The sequence below is a fragment of the Eublepharis macularius genome, chromosome 12 (genome assembly GCF_028583425.1).
Source record: "Eublepharis macularius isolate TG4126 chromosome 12, MPM_Emac_v1.0, whole genome shotgun sequence".
Classification (NCBI taxonomy): Eukaryota; Metazoa; Chordata; class Lepidosauria; order Squamata; family Eublepharidae; genus Eublepharis; species Eublepharis macularius.
The window spans coordinates 53,850,027-53,864,448 of NC_072801.1; the positions used below are offsets into that span (position 1 = coordinate 53,850,027).

At 43.7% G+C, this 14,422-nt stretch overlaps 1 protein-coding gene across 4 annotated transcripts in view; it reads right to left on the minus strand.

Annotated features, from left to right (window-relative positions):
- Window positions 1-14,422, minus strand: part of LOC129338728 (uncharacterized) — a 34,859-nt gene that overhangs the window by 19,025 nt on the left and 1,412 nt on the right. For 3 of the 4 annotated variants that reach the window (XM_054993167.1, XM_054993170.1, XM_054993166.1), the window contains exons 2-5: window positions 5,955-6,318; window positions 3,532-3,573; window positions 1,044-1,253; window positions 585-668 (exon numbers count right to left, since the gene is read on the minus strand). In XM_054993167.1, coding sequence (XP_054849142.1) covers window positions 585-668; window positions 1,044-1,253; window positions 3,532-3,573; window positions 5,955-6,318 — 700 coding nt within the window. The remainder of the gene's footprint in view (window positions 1-584; window positions 669-1,043; window positions 1,254-3,531; window positions 3,574-5,954; window positions 6,319-14,422) is intronic. The other variant, XM_054993168.1, reaches the window with a different exon arrangement.

The following is a 14,422-nucleotide window of genomic DNA, read 5'->3' on the forward strand; positions in this document are numbered from 1 at the left end:
ACACAGTAGAGAAGTTTGTGCTCAGTCAAGGAAAGGGGGCATATCAGTCAGTCGCAGACGGGGACCGGCATCAGAAAGGGAAGCTCTGACTTACTTTCCACTGGGTCAACATTGCCATCACCACTCTGGGTGTGCAAAGGTGGTTCCCACCTCCAATGAACAGGAAGTCTTGTCCACGTTGTAGTAATTTGGTCATGCTTATCTTTCATGCTAGCAGGACTCTGTATGTCAGCCACGTGTGTCCTTCCCCCAAACGGACATGCTAACAGCACCAACCCCCCCCCCTCCACACAGCTCAAGAGACTGGATATACCAATCGGGCCAAGAGGATGTGGCTTTGGCTAGAATCTCCTTCCAGCTCCTGCGCTACTCCGGCAGAGATGCAGTAGCATTGCTGGACAGAAACCTGCATAGACAATCCAACATCCTCATTTTGCAAAGATGCGACAGGTCTTACTTGAAGAAGGTTGTTGAAAGAGAAATACTCCCTCTAAAGGGTAAAGCTGACTCTTCTTTGCTATTTAGTTCAATACACATGGCAAGGAGATAGAAAGATGTTTACAGAATCCCAAACAGTGCCTCACCAGATTTCTTTCCCATCATCTTTTGTGGTACGGAGTTGCACGCAGAGAAATCTGTATCCAGGGAAGAAGCAGGACCACAAGGATCTGGTAGAAGACAGAAAGAAAGAGCATGAGATGCAATGCACGTTCTGCCCACAAAGTAGCCTATCAGACTCTATTTGTATCCTTTGCAGGGGGTGCATCTGAGACTTTCCTGAGTTATAAAACAGATCTATTTTGTGCATTACCACTGAGCTCTGGCTAAAGATGCAAACAGCAGAAAGGGAAAAAAACTATGAATGGGGTTCATATCAAAAACCAACCCAATAGCTGCTGGCTCTTAGTAAAGCCCACCTCACCTAGCTTTGCTCTACTCTTTTATCTTCTGACAGGCCATCTATTCTGATAGAGCGGCTGACTCCCATCTGCCTATCGACAGAAGGAGCCACTCAGTCAGTAAGATCATAACTTCTGCCCCACCTGATTGCCGCTGGATGACCCAATTTTTGCGCTTCTGGAGAAGGAGCCCAGGAATCCCCTCCAGTAAGGATAATGTGTCCTCGCAGCCCAGAGAAACCCTGAATTTCTCCAGGTCAAATCCGTGCTTTTCATTCAGAATCTGCTTCAGTTTACTCAGCTTCAGTCCATGGGGATGCTCTCCGATGACATCCCGGATTAGCACAAAGCTGTCTGTAACAAAGACAGATGTTTATCTACCTTCCAAAAGGCCACTCTATAGAACACGGCTGATTCCCAACTTCATATCATAAGGAGGGAGCCACATATGACAGCATCACATACGGCAGCATCACTTTAGTCATCTAGTCATTTACCCTGCCTGATTTGAAGAAAACACCATAATTCCAGATGACATTGCAACTTTGGAGAAGCAGTCCAGGAATGTCTTGCAGACAGGACAACACATTAAAGTAGACCAGCGTACACAGGAATGTCTCCAAGTTAAATCCATGCTTGTTTATCAGGGTCTCCTTTACATTGCCCTGACCTGGATGGCCCAAGCTAGCCCAATCTAATTGGGTCTTAGAAAATAAGCAGGATCAGCCCTGTTTAGTACTTGGATGGGAGGCCACCAAGAGATTCTAATACACAGAGGCAGGCAATGGCAAACAAACCACTTCTGTCCAGCTCTTGCCATGATAGTCTCATGATGGGCCATCATAAAGCAGCTGGGACTTGACAGTACTTTCCACCATCCTTTAGATTCTTTAACTTCAAACCACGAGGCTGATATTGAAGAAGATTCCAAACTGGCATCAAGGCACCAGACGAACCTCTAATGAAGAGTGGCTTCAATTCTCCGGTCTGTCCTACATGCTTATGTGTAGGTCACGACCTTTTCAGTCTCCCTTTAACCCTCCAGCCTGGTGCCAAATTTATCAACCTCCCACTGCCACGTCAATATTCCTGTATCCGCCCAGCACTCTGTAAATTATTGATTTTTCTGGCTCCGGGGTCATTTGCTTATTTGCATTTTTTTAGCATTAGTTTAGAGCCAAACTAAAGGCGATGGCAGGCACAGGGACAACCTGTGGCTGCCAACACCACTGTAAAGGAGAATTTAGCCATTTAAAAATTGCTGCAAGACAAATGCCCTCCTGCATTTTCTGAAGTGCTGAAACAGCGGGGGGGGGGAGCTATTTTAGCACTTTAATTGACGCAAAGGTGGGACGAGATCATCTATTGCTGCTGTGCTGAAGATCGGGCCCTCGCAACCATCTTTAAATGCCTAAATTCTCCTTCAAAATGGTGTCAGAAACCATGAGGTGTCCCCATGGCCACCCTCACATCTATTTTGGCCTTTAGTTGAGGTGGTTTGGTTGCCTTTTATTACTGTTGTAGATTTCCAGTTTTGTGCTGTTTTCTGCTTGTATCATTCCAACTGCTTTCACTGTTTTTACTAGAAATAAGTAGCTCACTCAAGTTCCTGGGCAAATGCAGCTTAGAAGAACATTCATGAGGGGAATACATATCTAGCATAGCCAGTACTGGAAAAGAACCTCATGACCTGAGAGTGGGAATAAATAGAGGGGGAAATTAGCCATGGATGCCAGTCCAGCTACCAATCACATTTCCATCCTGTTTCTCTGCCAAGGAGTCCAGGGCAGCATTTGTGATTTCTCTCCTCATTATAACCCTGTAAGTTAGATTAGGCTGAGAGAGAAGGACTGAGCTTCATGGCTGAAATAGGGATTTAAACCTGGGTCTCCCAAACCCTAGACTAACCACCACACTACTCCACCCCTACAATGACAAGCTCAGGGAAGCTGAATTGGCAAAGACAGAGAGAGAACTATTGCAGTATCTAATCTAAATTGGGTTGGATCCAACAACCTTCCTTCCTACTGCCCCCATCCCATATTATTAACACAATTTTTATTCCCTCTTTTTGCACTCACAGGGCCACCAAAGTGGCTAACACATTAAAACAAAGATTAAAATTATCTTAAAACCCCTTTAAAACAGCATACAAGTGCATCATTAAAACAATTTAAAACCAGAGATTAAAATTAGTACAAAAATAAAAACAAAAGTTAAAACACAGAAGAGTAAGGAGGGATCACTAAGAAACAAAAACTGAAATAAAAACAGAAGACAACAATGGATTGGGACAGGTGACTCTCCCTCAGGAGAGAGTCCCAGTGTTTTAGTGCCACTACCAAGCAGGCCCTGTCCCAAATTGCCACCCACCAAATCTCTTCTGAATAGGGCCTCTGAACATGACTGCAGTAGCTTTTGTTCACACAGGGTCAACTATTCCCAGCACAGCCTTTTTGACCATCAAAAACGCTCTCTCCTTCCTTTTTCACTCAAATAAGAGCTACTTGGATCCAACCCTTGATCTGTGGTCAATTGGCCAGCGCGTAGGGGACAGCACGGCCCCACTGAGCTATGAAACTTTTCAAGCATATCTCCCATCACCACCTCCAGCAAATGTTCAGTGTTGTACCTGGTTCTTGGCTTCTTGGTCCTTCTGTAAAACACCAACTTCCTGCAGAAATGGAAGCAGCAGTGAGAACAAAATCCTAGTAAAAAAAATTTTTTTTTTACAGGATATATCAGCACAACACAGTTGATAACTTGGAACAGAAAAAGGAAATCCTGAAGTGTACAAATTGCTGTTGGTTGCCCAGTAGTGAAGGAAAAGACCCTCCGCATTGTTTTTATTTATTAGAATATTTATACCCTACCTTTCCATTTTGTACTCAAGGGATGTTAAAATGTTAAAATCATATAAAACAGTTACAAAATTAAAAGCAGCAGCCATTTTTAAAAATAACTTGCCAGCTCCACCTGAGCTGTTTCATACAAGGGGATTTGTGAGAGTTCAAAGCTTAAAAAACAAGGGGATCCAGACACGGAACCCAGATCATCATATGACTGTTCCACTTTACAATAACACTTGAAGTGCAAGTTTCAGTCACTCACAATGCAATCCTAAGAAGAGTCACTCTAATCTAAGCCCACTGGAATTAATGGTCTTAGACTGGAGTAACTCCTCTGAGGATTGCACTGTCAGAGTGCAAGACTGAAGCTTAAAATGTGTGGGAACAGACACACACATTGGCTTGGATCCAGCCTGCTTTCTTGTTCAAAGTGGCCCAGTCCCCCTGCTTGCTACAGTCCCTGTCTCACATCACTCTTTGTCCCAGGATACTCTGCATAGCCTTTTTGGGTGGTCAAAGAGTATCCTATTGTGATGAATGGAAAAGCAGCTTGGATCCAACCCATTAACTTAATGAAGCAATCAAGGATAAAAGCAGAAGTACCCCACAGAAAGAGGCGTTACTCCAAATGCGCTGGATTTGGTACCTTCTCTTAAATGGTTTGCTACTCACTGTTTAAATTTCTGCCGTCACCAGCTTTAAGACACGCTTTAAGTAACTTGAAAATCTTATCTAAAATTCACACTTCCAAGTGTTGAATTTTCCATGAAATTACAGCCAAAACACAAATTTGAAAATGCTTGTTTTAAAATTAAAGAGAACCATTCAGGGATAGTTCTGGGTGATAAACACACAACCCTTTATTGAGTCCGTATCATAAGAAAGGGCTCCCATTTATTTTTAGCCCTGTGACGAATTGTATGAAAAGAACTTACACAAACCGAATAGGCTGAGTGTCATTCACCATCTCAAGCCAAATTCTAACATACCTCAGGGTAGTCAAATGTCCAAATACCCAAAGCCTTGATATGCACTTTCATGTAAGGCAAAATGTCTCTGTTTTAGACCCAGCCACTCACAAACTTTCTGTGGATCATTAACCAGTCACTTTCTGTGAACTGAAGAAGAGGCTGTCTATTCTCCAGAGCTCTCTCCCCTGAGCTTCCCGGGATCGATATTCTCTCAAAAAGCTTGTGGGAGTGTTTTCACCCAAATATTCACAATGCATCATCTTGGATAACACATTCACCCAACACAATCTAATGGAATCACCTGGGGGTAAAAAACCAAGATAAAAACAGATGATTTTTGTATAGTTTTTATACGGGGGGAAAAAAATCTTGTAAAAGATAAAAAGTTGCACTTTGGGGACATTGTTTACTAATGTGCAGATAGCAATGTCCTGAGAGGACACAAAGTTCTAGAACCACATGTGTATGCATTCTGCCAAAAAACTCCAACTAGGTCAGGAAGGATTAGAACTATATTATAATGAAAGAGCTCTGAAGGACATTTTTAGAAGGGAATAGGATTTACTCTATTGCAATGGTTTTGTATGGTTTTTTTGTGTGTGTATTCCCAGTTCTCCTATATCTTATTTCCAGTCGTTGTATCTGCACTTTGGCTGTGAGAGAGATATTCTGGTCCCAGTTTCCTGTCTTGTTGGATTAGGGTTGCCAGATCTGGGTTGGGAAATTCCTGGAGATTTAAGGGTGGAGCCTGAGGAGGGAGAGAACCTCAACAGGGTATAATGCCAGAGAGTCCATCCTCCAAAGCAAGCATTTTCTCCAGGGGGGCTGATCTCTAGTCTGGAGATCAGTTGTAATTCCAGGAGATCTCCAGGCCCCACCTGGAGGTTGACAACCCTATGTTGGACAGGTGCTGAGCGATGTGACAAGACCTGACAAAGAATGACCTGTATGTCCCATGCATCCTTAGCAGGGAAGTTGTTTTAGACAATCCTTTCCGGTCCTCACACTCACTGTGCAGAGAGAGCAGCCAGCCAATGGTCACTGTGCTGGATCCAACCATTTTTTCCCCTTTGACCACTGAAAAATGCTATGCTGAGAATCCTGGGACCAAACCCATGTAGGATAGGGGCTGAAATAAGGAGAATCGGGTGAGATGGAGCAAAAATGCTGGCTGGATCCAATCCATTGTGTACAGCCAAATCTGGCTGCCAGCTTCTAGCAAATTATACATTTACCTGCTTCATTATCCATTTCATCTATCAGGCTCTGCATTTCCTCGTCAATGCTGTCCAATCCTTCTTCAGAGCTGCTCCATCCATCTTGTTCATCGAACCAGCGATTAAGATGAAAGCCATTGGCCACCTTGATTACTGTTTCCAGGGAATTCTTTTCTAGAACCACCATGTCTTTCATGTCAGTCAGCAAGAACTTGAGTGAGCTATACCCATGAAGAGCCAGTTGGGGGTGGTGACCATGGAGCTTGTAGAAGGCTCCAGAAAAATCGCCATATTTGATCCCCTGAGGGTGTCGGAGCAACAAATGCACCACATTGCGCTTCAGGGCACCAGCGTCTACCCCATCCAGAGCCATCAGATCATCCTGAAAGAAACAGATGTGTCAGGAGCATCTGGCATAGCTTAACAACATGATTGAACGTCCTCCCTGCCATATTTTATCTGGGCACATGACCTAGCTCTAAGGCTCTAAGAATAGCTGAAATATTCCCTGTACCTGCACACTGGGAGAACAATGGGAGAACTGAGAAACATTTTTTCACGGCTGTGTCACAGATGATAGACTTCTCCTCCCCTGAAATCTTGCCAAATCTTGCCATTAATTCAACCTAGGCTTTAGAGGCCCAAGGTGAAGTTGGTTCATACAGCATGTTCATTCATTCATTCATTCATTCATTCAATCATTCATTCATTCATTCATTGCCTTTCTCACCGAGACTCAATGCAAATTACTGAATATAAAATCAATACCGCCAAATAGCATAAAACATCCAGCAAACAATGAGACAGGACTAGTATTACAAAATTAGAAGGCAATGAAAAAAAAAAGACGCTGTAGGATATGACATACTATAAACCACAGATAATGGATTACAAAACTACAATGTAGAAAAACACGAAACCCATCTGTAACTGACTGTAAGCAATCAAATGAAGTAACCCGCTAACGTCAGACCAGCCATTAAACTATAATGTAATAAAAGCAATATTATTGTAATACTTATAATAAGCAGTTCAATAGGCTACAATCCTATTTCCTTATAAATGCCCTCCTCAACAATTCTATTGTATACATTCTATGGAATGATAAATGTGTGGGAGCCTTCCAGACCCCTCATGTACACCATTCCAAAAGGTGGGGTGTGTGACAGAGAATGTTCAGGAACAGGCTGCTGTTGTTTCCAGCCATTTGCAACAGGCTTTGCTCAGATTAGCAAATGTGTTGCAGGAGACCATAGCAGGAGAGACAGCCCTTTAAATATGTGAGTCCAAAGCTATGAAGGACTTTGTAGGCAAAAGCCAGCACCTTGAACTGAACCTGATAATTCACTCGTAACCAAATGAGTGACTGAAGAATAGGGGCAATATTCTCCGTAGCTCCCAATAGTACCCAAACTGCACCAATTTGTACCAAGTTGACTTACAAGGGCAGACCCATGTGAAGTATATTATAGTAGTCTAGTCTCAATGTTAGTATGGCATGAATCCACAACATCTGCCTTTTCAGGCTTCAGTTTCAGCTTGTTCACCTTCAGCCATTTAACCACAGCAGTCAGCCAATCCTATTCAGTGATTTGGATAAAGAAATAGAGTTGGTTGTCCCTCTTTTATTGAGGACAGCCAAACATAAAACCACAAACATTTCTCCTAAAAGCTTTACATGGAAAATAAACAGGAGGAGGAAATAACATGGGACCTTGGGAAGCTCCACAAGACAAGTCTGTGGGAGAGGTGAAAAGTACATTCACAGTTCAAATCTATGCATTTAGTATACTCCACTGAGTTAGCATGCATAGGACAGAGCTCCTGGAATAGAAGGAGCACCCTGAATACAAGGTTGAACTTAGTTCCCAGTTCCTTATCTGAGAATCCAGCCACAAATATTGATGATTGCAATCCCACTTGCCAACCCTGTAGCCTGCTGCGTGTGTGATTTTCAGCATGTTTGAAAGCTGCACGTGCAGTTCTGACTCCTCCTTAAAAAGCTGTAGCAATACCACCAGGTGGCGTAACAGCAATCATCCTTTGTTGGAAAGCTGCAGGCAAAATTAGGTGTATAGCAAATGCCAGACCCCACCTTTCTCCCCAATGAGGACTTAATGCGGTTTATGTAATTCTTCTGCACTCCACTTCTTCCTCACAGCAACAACCCTGTGAGGTAGACTAGAGTGAGAGGATGTGAGAGGCCCAAGATCTCCCAGCAAGCCTTCATGGCCATTTTGAGGTAAGAACCTGGCTTTCCTAGATCCTGGTCAGACAATCTAACCAGTACACATGCTAGGATAGTTCAAGGGATATTCTTAAACCCTCTTTGTTTCATAAAAGGAGGGAAATACATTCCATTCTCCACATCTGCGCTGTCTTTCTCCCCAGTGGGGCTTAAACAGGCTTACATTATTCTCCTTTCTGCCATTTATCCTCACAACAACCCTGTGAGGTAGGTCTGGCTGTGAGTGCTTAACTAGTCCAAAGTCAGCCAGCAACTTTTCTTCTAAGAGTGGGGATTTGAACCTGTACCTCTGGGATCCTAGTCCAACCTTTTAACCATTAAACCAACAGGATCTGACAGTCCGGGGAAGTTGTTAAACTCCCTTTGTTTTGTCACAAACTGATATTTTCCACTCTCCCTATCTGTGTTGTCTGCATTTTCCTGGCTTCTCATGAGTAAGCCTTTTCTTCCACTGCAAATACCAGAAGGATGTTGTGAAACTTGTGTGCGCCAAAATAAGCTCCATAACATCTTCCCTTCATTTTTGGCACTTCCTTTTTGACAGATGTATTCTTATACTATTATTCTAGATGCTTCAAAAGCTATGCATCCCACAATAAGCTTTGAACTCTCACAAATCATTCTGCTTTCTGCATTCTGCTTTCATAGTGACATGTAGTGGTGCCTGGTCCAAAACATGGATTTAGCATGAACTACTCCATAGCAGAAGACATTAAAATTAAACATCTGGGGGCAACTGCATCCCAAAATATAACTCAAGCAAAAAAGCTTGAGACATGTTGCTCTGGGAACTCAAAATCTTGCCCTTGCCCAAAAACAAATCCTTGAATTAAAATCCGCCTTTTAATGTTAAAAGAAAACTTTGAGAATTCTATACTGCTTAGCAATCATATTGTTCACCCCTGGAGCCTTTCTGCCAGTCCTGGTAAGTCCATGTAGATAAGGGTGTCCTTGTGGCTGCTAAGTCGAGTAGCAGTGCACACACACCGAGGAACTCTCTTCTTTATTGCTTTCTTCTGGGACTCAGTTCTGCTTTCTTGTCAGAATAAGCCCCACAGAGCTTCATAGGACTGGCCTGAAAGTGTACACAAAGATAACAGCAACCCTACACCCATTTCCATGGGAGGAGGCCCACTGATTACAGCATACAAACATCCATAAGCAATCCTATCCAAAAGCGATTATTCTTGGGTCCTAGCTGCTACTGCCTGGCATTGCCTGTTTGCTTTTCTCCCTCCTCAGGGCAGCATAGTTAGAGTGTCAGACTAGGATCCGAGAGATCCAGGTTTAAATCCCCACACTGCCATGGAAGTTTGCTGGGTGACTTTGGGCCAGTCACACCCTCTTGGCCTAACGTAACCTACCTCACAGGGTTGCTGTGGAATAAAATGGAGGAGAGGTGAATTGCACAAGCCACTTTGGGTCCCCACTGGGAGGAAAGGTGCAGTATCAATACAGTAAACAAATAAAAAGGGACGTGAGAAATTAGACTAAATCCCAAATCAAACAGCTGATTCCTCTGGCACACAGCTACAAAGAAGGGAAACGATGAGTTCAGAGAAACCAGGGTTTTTCAGAATCCAGAAGATCTCCTGAAATTGCAGGGGATCTCCAGGTTACAGAAATCAGTTCCCCTGGAGAAAATGGCTACTTTGGAGGGTGGACCCTATGGAACTATACCCCACTGAAGTCTCTCTCCTCCCCAGGCTCCTACCTCCAAAATCTCCAGGAATTTCCCTACCGGGAACTGGCAACCCTAGCTAACTCCAGTGCGGAGAAGGGGGTTCAAACTAACCTGGACCGTAAATCTACAAGCAAGTAACAGATCCAAATGAAATCAATCCCCTTACCTCCCTTATGCTCTCTACCTCCCAGCCTGAGACATCGCAAGGCTTAAAAACAGGAAGAACCGCATAGACAGCAGGAAAAAAAGGGAAGCCGCGGCGAAGTTTCGTTTTGTCACGTGACCGTGAGAGCAGCATGTCACGTGACCAAACAAGTGACGCCCAGCGCAAGCCAAAAAGGAGGAGGTGGCTGCAAAGTCTGCCTATGCGCGTCTCCCCTCACTACCTTTTGAGCCCCCTTCAGTGGCTCGCTTGGTTTTCAAGCCGGGAGCTTGAAGGGGCTTGGCCTGCCTTGAAAATAAACGCAGCTGTAAGAAAAGCCCTGCAGAAGGTGGTTGCATCCAGTCGAATATCCTAAACCGCAGGATCTGGGCTAACTCCAGGGGCACCTTAGAGACCACCAAGAATCTTGCATCTGACGAAGAGAACTGTGGTTCTCGAAAGCTTATGCTACAGTAAAGTTGATTAGTCTTAAAGGTGGTACTGAACTCTTTACCAAGAATCTCAGGGCATGAGCTTTCCAGAGTCAAAGCTCCCTTCCACTACCTTCCTCTTTCCAGCATCCTGTTTTCTCTCAATGACTGTGCAGATGCCCCCTCCCTGAAGCCCACCAGGAGGGTGTCAAGACTGCATGCCATCTGTATGCATTCAAGGCAGTTCACAACACTTGCAAAGCCATTTGCAATAATTTTAGAAGGCAGGATCAAACACACAGCAAATGGAGAGCGAAGTGCCACCCTCAGTCAGGGAGCAGAGAGACATTAGGTCTCTGGAGAGGCAGCACACTTAAAATTTCTAAATCAGTATTTTAAGATTTATTTTTGCATGTTTGGACAACAAACTAGTTGCTTTAGGTTTTGTTGAATGGCTATCACATGAAAACTTGTCCCCCCTCCCCCCACAAATGTGCAATAGCCTGTCTTGGTATGACTTTGATTTTTATTCTGATTGTTGCTCTCTAATGCCTATTTTCATTCCTTTTATACATGAAACTTGTTTTTTCCCTCCAACCATCTTTCCAAGGCTCCATGCAACCTCAGCCTCTCTGTAACATACTCTTCTAATGCCCCTTGTAACTCTTCCTCTTTGGTTTTCCCCCTTCTACCAGCTCTTCTCATATAACCTTGTGTGTCTTCCTCTTCCTGATTAGTTTTTTAACATGTTCAACTTTCCTGACATCTTTCACAGCAAGGATTATTCTGAAAATGAGTCATTCACCTTCTAGGTTTCTGGAATAGTTATGGCATGACTTTTTCAGTTTCTTCAGATAGTGTTGATTACAGTCCATCTGTCCCCTCACACACCTAGATCCCTTTCCTCTTGATCTCAGGCACAACACAGAAACAAACCTCTTTGGTTGTCAAGATTGATCTACACAGGACAGCTAATGGGACATATGTCCTCACTGGTTCTCCTGGGCCCGTCAGCAGTCTTTAGTACCATTGAGCACGGTATCATTCTCCACTGCCTAGGCAGGATTTGTTTGTACCACACTATTTAAACACCAGTTCTGCTTTCTTAGAGCTGTGCTCTTTTCTCCCTTTTGTTGTTGGCATTGTGCGAAACCAAATTATTCAGGACAGCTTTCTTACACAGATAACCAACCGGCTGTACTGTAAGGAAATGGTTCAAATAGATGCTTTTACATGGGATGGGCTGTAGACTATATTACTGTGCACTGTTTGTTACTGTAAGTTTGATCCTACTGGGTTGCTTCCACTTCCTTTATTTGGTTGTGTCAAATTGCTTATGTTTGTTTCAACGTTGTTTCAGCTGTCTGATTTCTGCTTGTTTTCAAATTTCTGAAACCTATAATCTATTGTAATGTTTACTGAACGTCCCAACTGCTCATTGTTTGAATATGTAATTTGCCCTGAGCATCAGCAAGAAAAGCGATCTGTAAATAACATAAATAAATAACAATCTGGAACGGAAATATATTGTCGAAGGCTTTCACGGCCGGAGAACGATGGTTGTTGTGGATTTTCCGGGCTGTATAACCATGGTCTTGGCATTGTAGTTCAGTGTCACAGTGTGGAAAAGGTATCTTTTCCACACTGTGACACTGAGAGATCTCTGTCTTTTGGTGCTACACCTCTGAAGATGCCAGCCACAGCTGCTGGCGAAACATCAGGAACTACAATGCCAAGACCACGGCAATACAGCCCGGAAAACCCACAACAACCACGGAACAGAAATGTTTTCACCCTCACCCCCTGCCCCCAACCGTCTGGAGAGACAGGGCCAGTCTCACTGCCTGTGGGAAGGAGTATCACAACCTGGGGAAATGAGAGCTGAAAAAGCATTCCCTCAAGTCCCTACCAATCTTAGACAAGGCAGGTTCCCACAGGAGGGCACTCATTTCACCAGTCAATCATGTTGGTATAGCTCCCCCTTTGTTACTCCTAGAAATTGGTATTCAAAGGCAGACCATCTCTGAATGAGGTTCCATCATGTCAAATAGTGACAGAGTCAATTGTCTACTTCAGTTTTAAAGATGCCTGTGCGGTGCCCAACAGGATAACCTGTGGCAGTCTGTTCCACAGGTTAACCATTTTATTTATTAGATTATCTCCCACCTGTCAGTCAAACATTATATTCCAAAGGAAGCTCCTAGGAATTGAATTCTCATAGAAACACTTCAAGTTCAGTACAAAATGTTCCTCAAGGAAGCATTTCTGGATTATGGCCCAGTTCAGGAGAACTGCCTGTTTTCTCCTTCTTCTTGCCCTCTTAGGGCCAAGCTACACATGACGAAAGACACTTGCCTCGCAAGTGGATTGAGTGGAGGGCAAGTGAACAGGGAGAAATACACTTGCCATTCAAGTGTCATTTGTCACTTGTAGCTTGGCCCTTAGTCTTGCTGGGAGATCTCAATCATAAATGGATCCATCATAATACCTAGGCTGTGTGTAAAAGAATGCCTTCATTTCTATGAACTGAAACTGTTGTCTTATTAGGAGGCTACAATGGAGGAGAGGGGAACGTCAGCCAATTTGGATCCCTATGGGGGGAGAAACGTGAGATACAATTGAAGTAAATAAAATAAATTATATAACCCTGAGTGGGTTATTTTTAAAAGAGGAGTAAAAAAAACTACCACTTATTCTCCTCCCCCAGTATAATTTTATAAAGCTCTATCATTCCCGACTGCTCACCATGTTGCCTTTTCTCTAAATTAAGCAGCCCCAAACAGAATCATAGGGTTGTTAGGGACCTCTAGAATCATCTAGTCCAACCTCCTGCACAATGCAGGAATGTCACAACTGCCCCCCTAATTGCCCCAGTGACCCCTGCTCCATTTCCAGAAGATGTCGAAAAACCTCCAGGATCCCTAGCCAAACTGGCCTGTGGAAAACTGCTACTCAACCCCAAAGTAGTAATTGGCATTACCCTGGGCATCTAAGAAGGGCCACGAAAACCAAGCACTGATGCAACCCCTTCTGCCCTTTCTCACGATCTGCCCAGGTTCACAGAACCAGCATTGCTGTCATATGGCCATCTAGCCTCTGCTTAGAAACCTCCAAAGGAGAGCCCACCACCTCCCGAGGAAACATGTTCCACTGAGAGACCGCTCTGTCGAGAAGTTCTTCCTAATGTTTAGCCGAAAGCTCTTTTGATTTAATTTCAAGCCGTTGGATCTGGTCTGAGCTTCTGGGGCAGTGGAAAACAACTCCACACCATCAGGGCTTTTTTTCAGGGGTACGCGGGGGAACGGAGTTCTGGCATCTTTTGAAAATACTCAGCAATAGTGCTTGAAAATAATACGATTTCAAAGAATCCCGTGTGTTTCTTCCTCATTTCCTTCAAAAGTTCCACCACCTCTTTCCCCAGAAAAAAAACCCTGTGCACCACCCTCTATATTGCAGCCCTTCAAGTATGGGAAGATGGTTATATCACCTCTCAGTTGTCTCCTCTCCAGGCTAAGCATTCTGAGCTCCTTCAACCTTTCCTCATAGGTCTTGGTCTCCAGACCCATCACCATCTTTGTTGCCTTCCTCTGGACATGTTCCAGCTTGTCTATGTTCTTCTTAAATTGTGGTGCCCAAAACTGAACACAATACTCTAGGTGAGGTCTAACCAGAGCAGAGTAGAGCGATACCATCACTTCTCATGATCTGGACACTATGCTTCTGTTGATACAGCCCAAAACCGCACTTGCCTTTTTAGCTATCACATCACACTGCTGACTCCTGTTCAGTATATGTTCTACTAAAACTTCTAGATCCTTTTCAAACATACTACTGCCAAGATAAGTCTCCCTCATCCTATAATTATGCTTTTGATTTTTCCTTCCTAAATGCAGAACTTTGCATTTGCTTCTGTTGACATTCATTCGTTTTAGCCCAGTTTTCCAGCCTGTCAAGATCATCCTGTATCCTTACTCTGTCTTT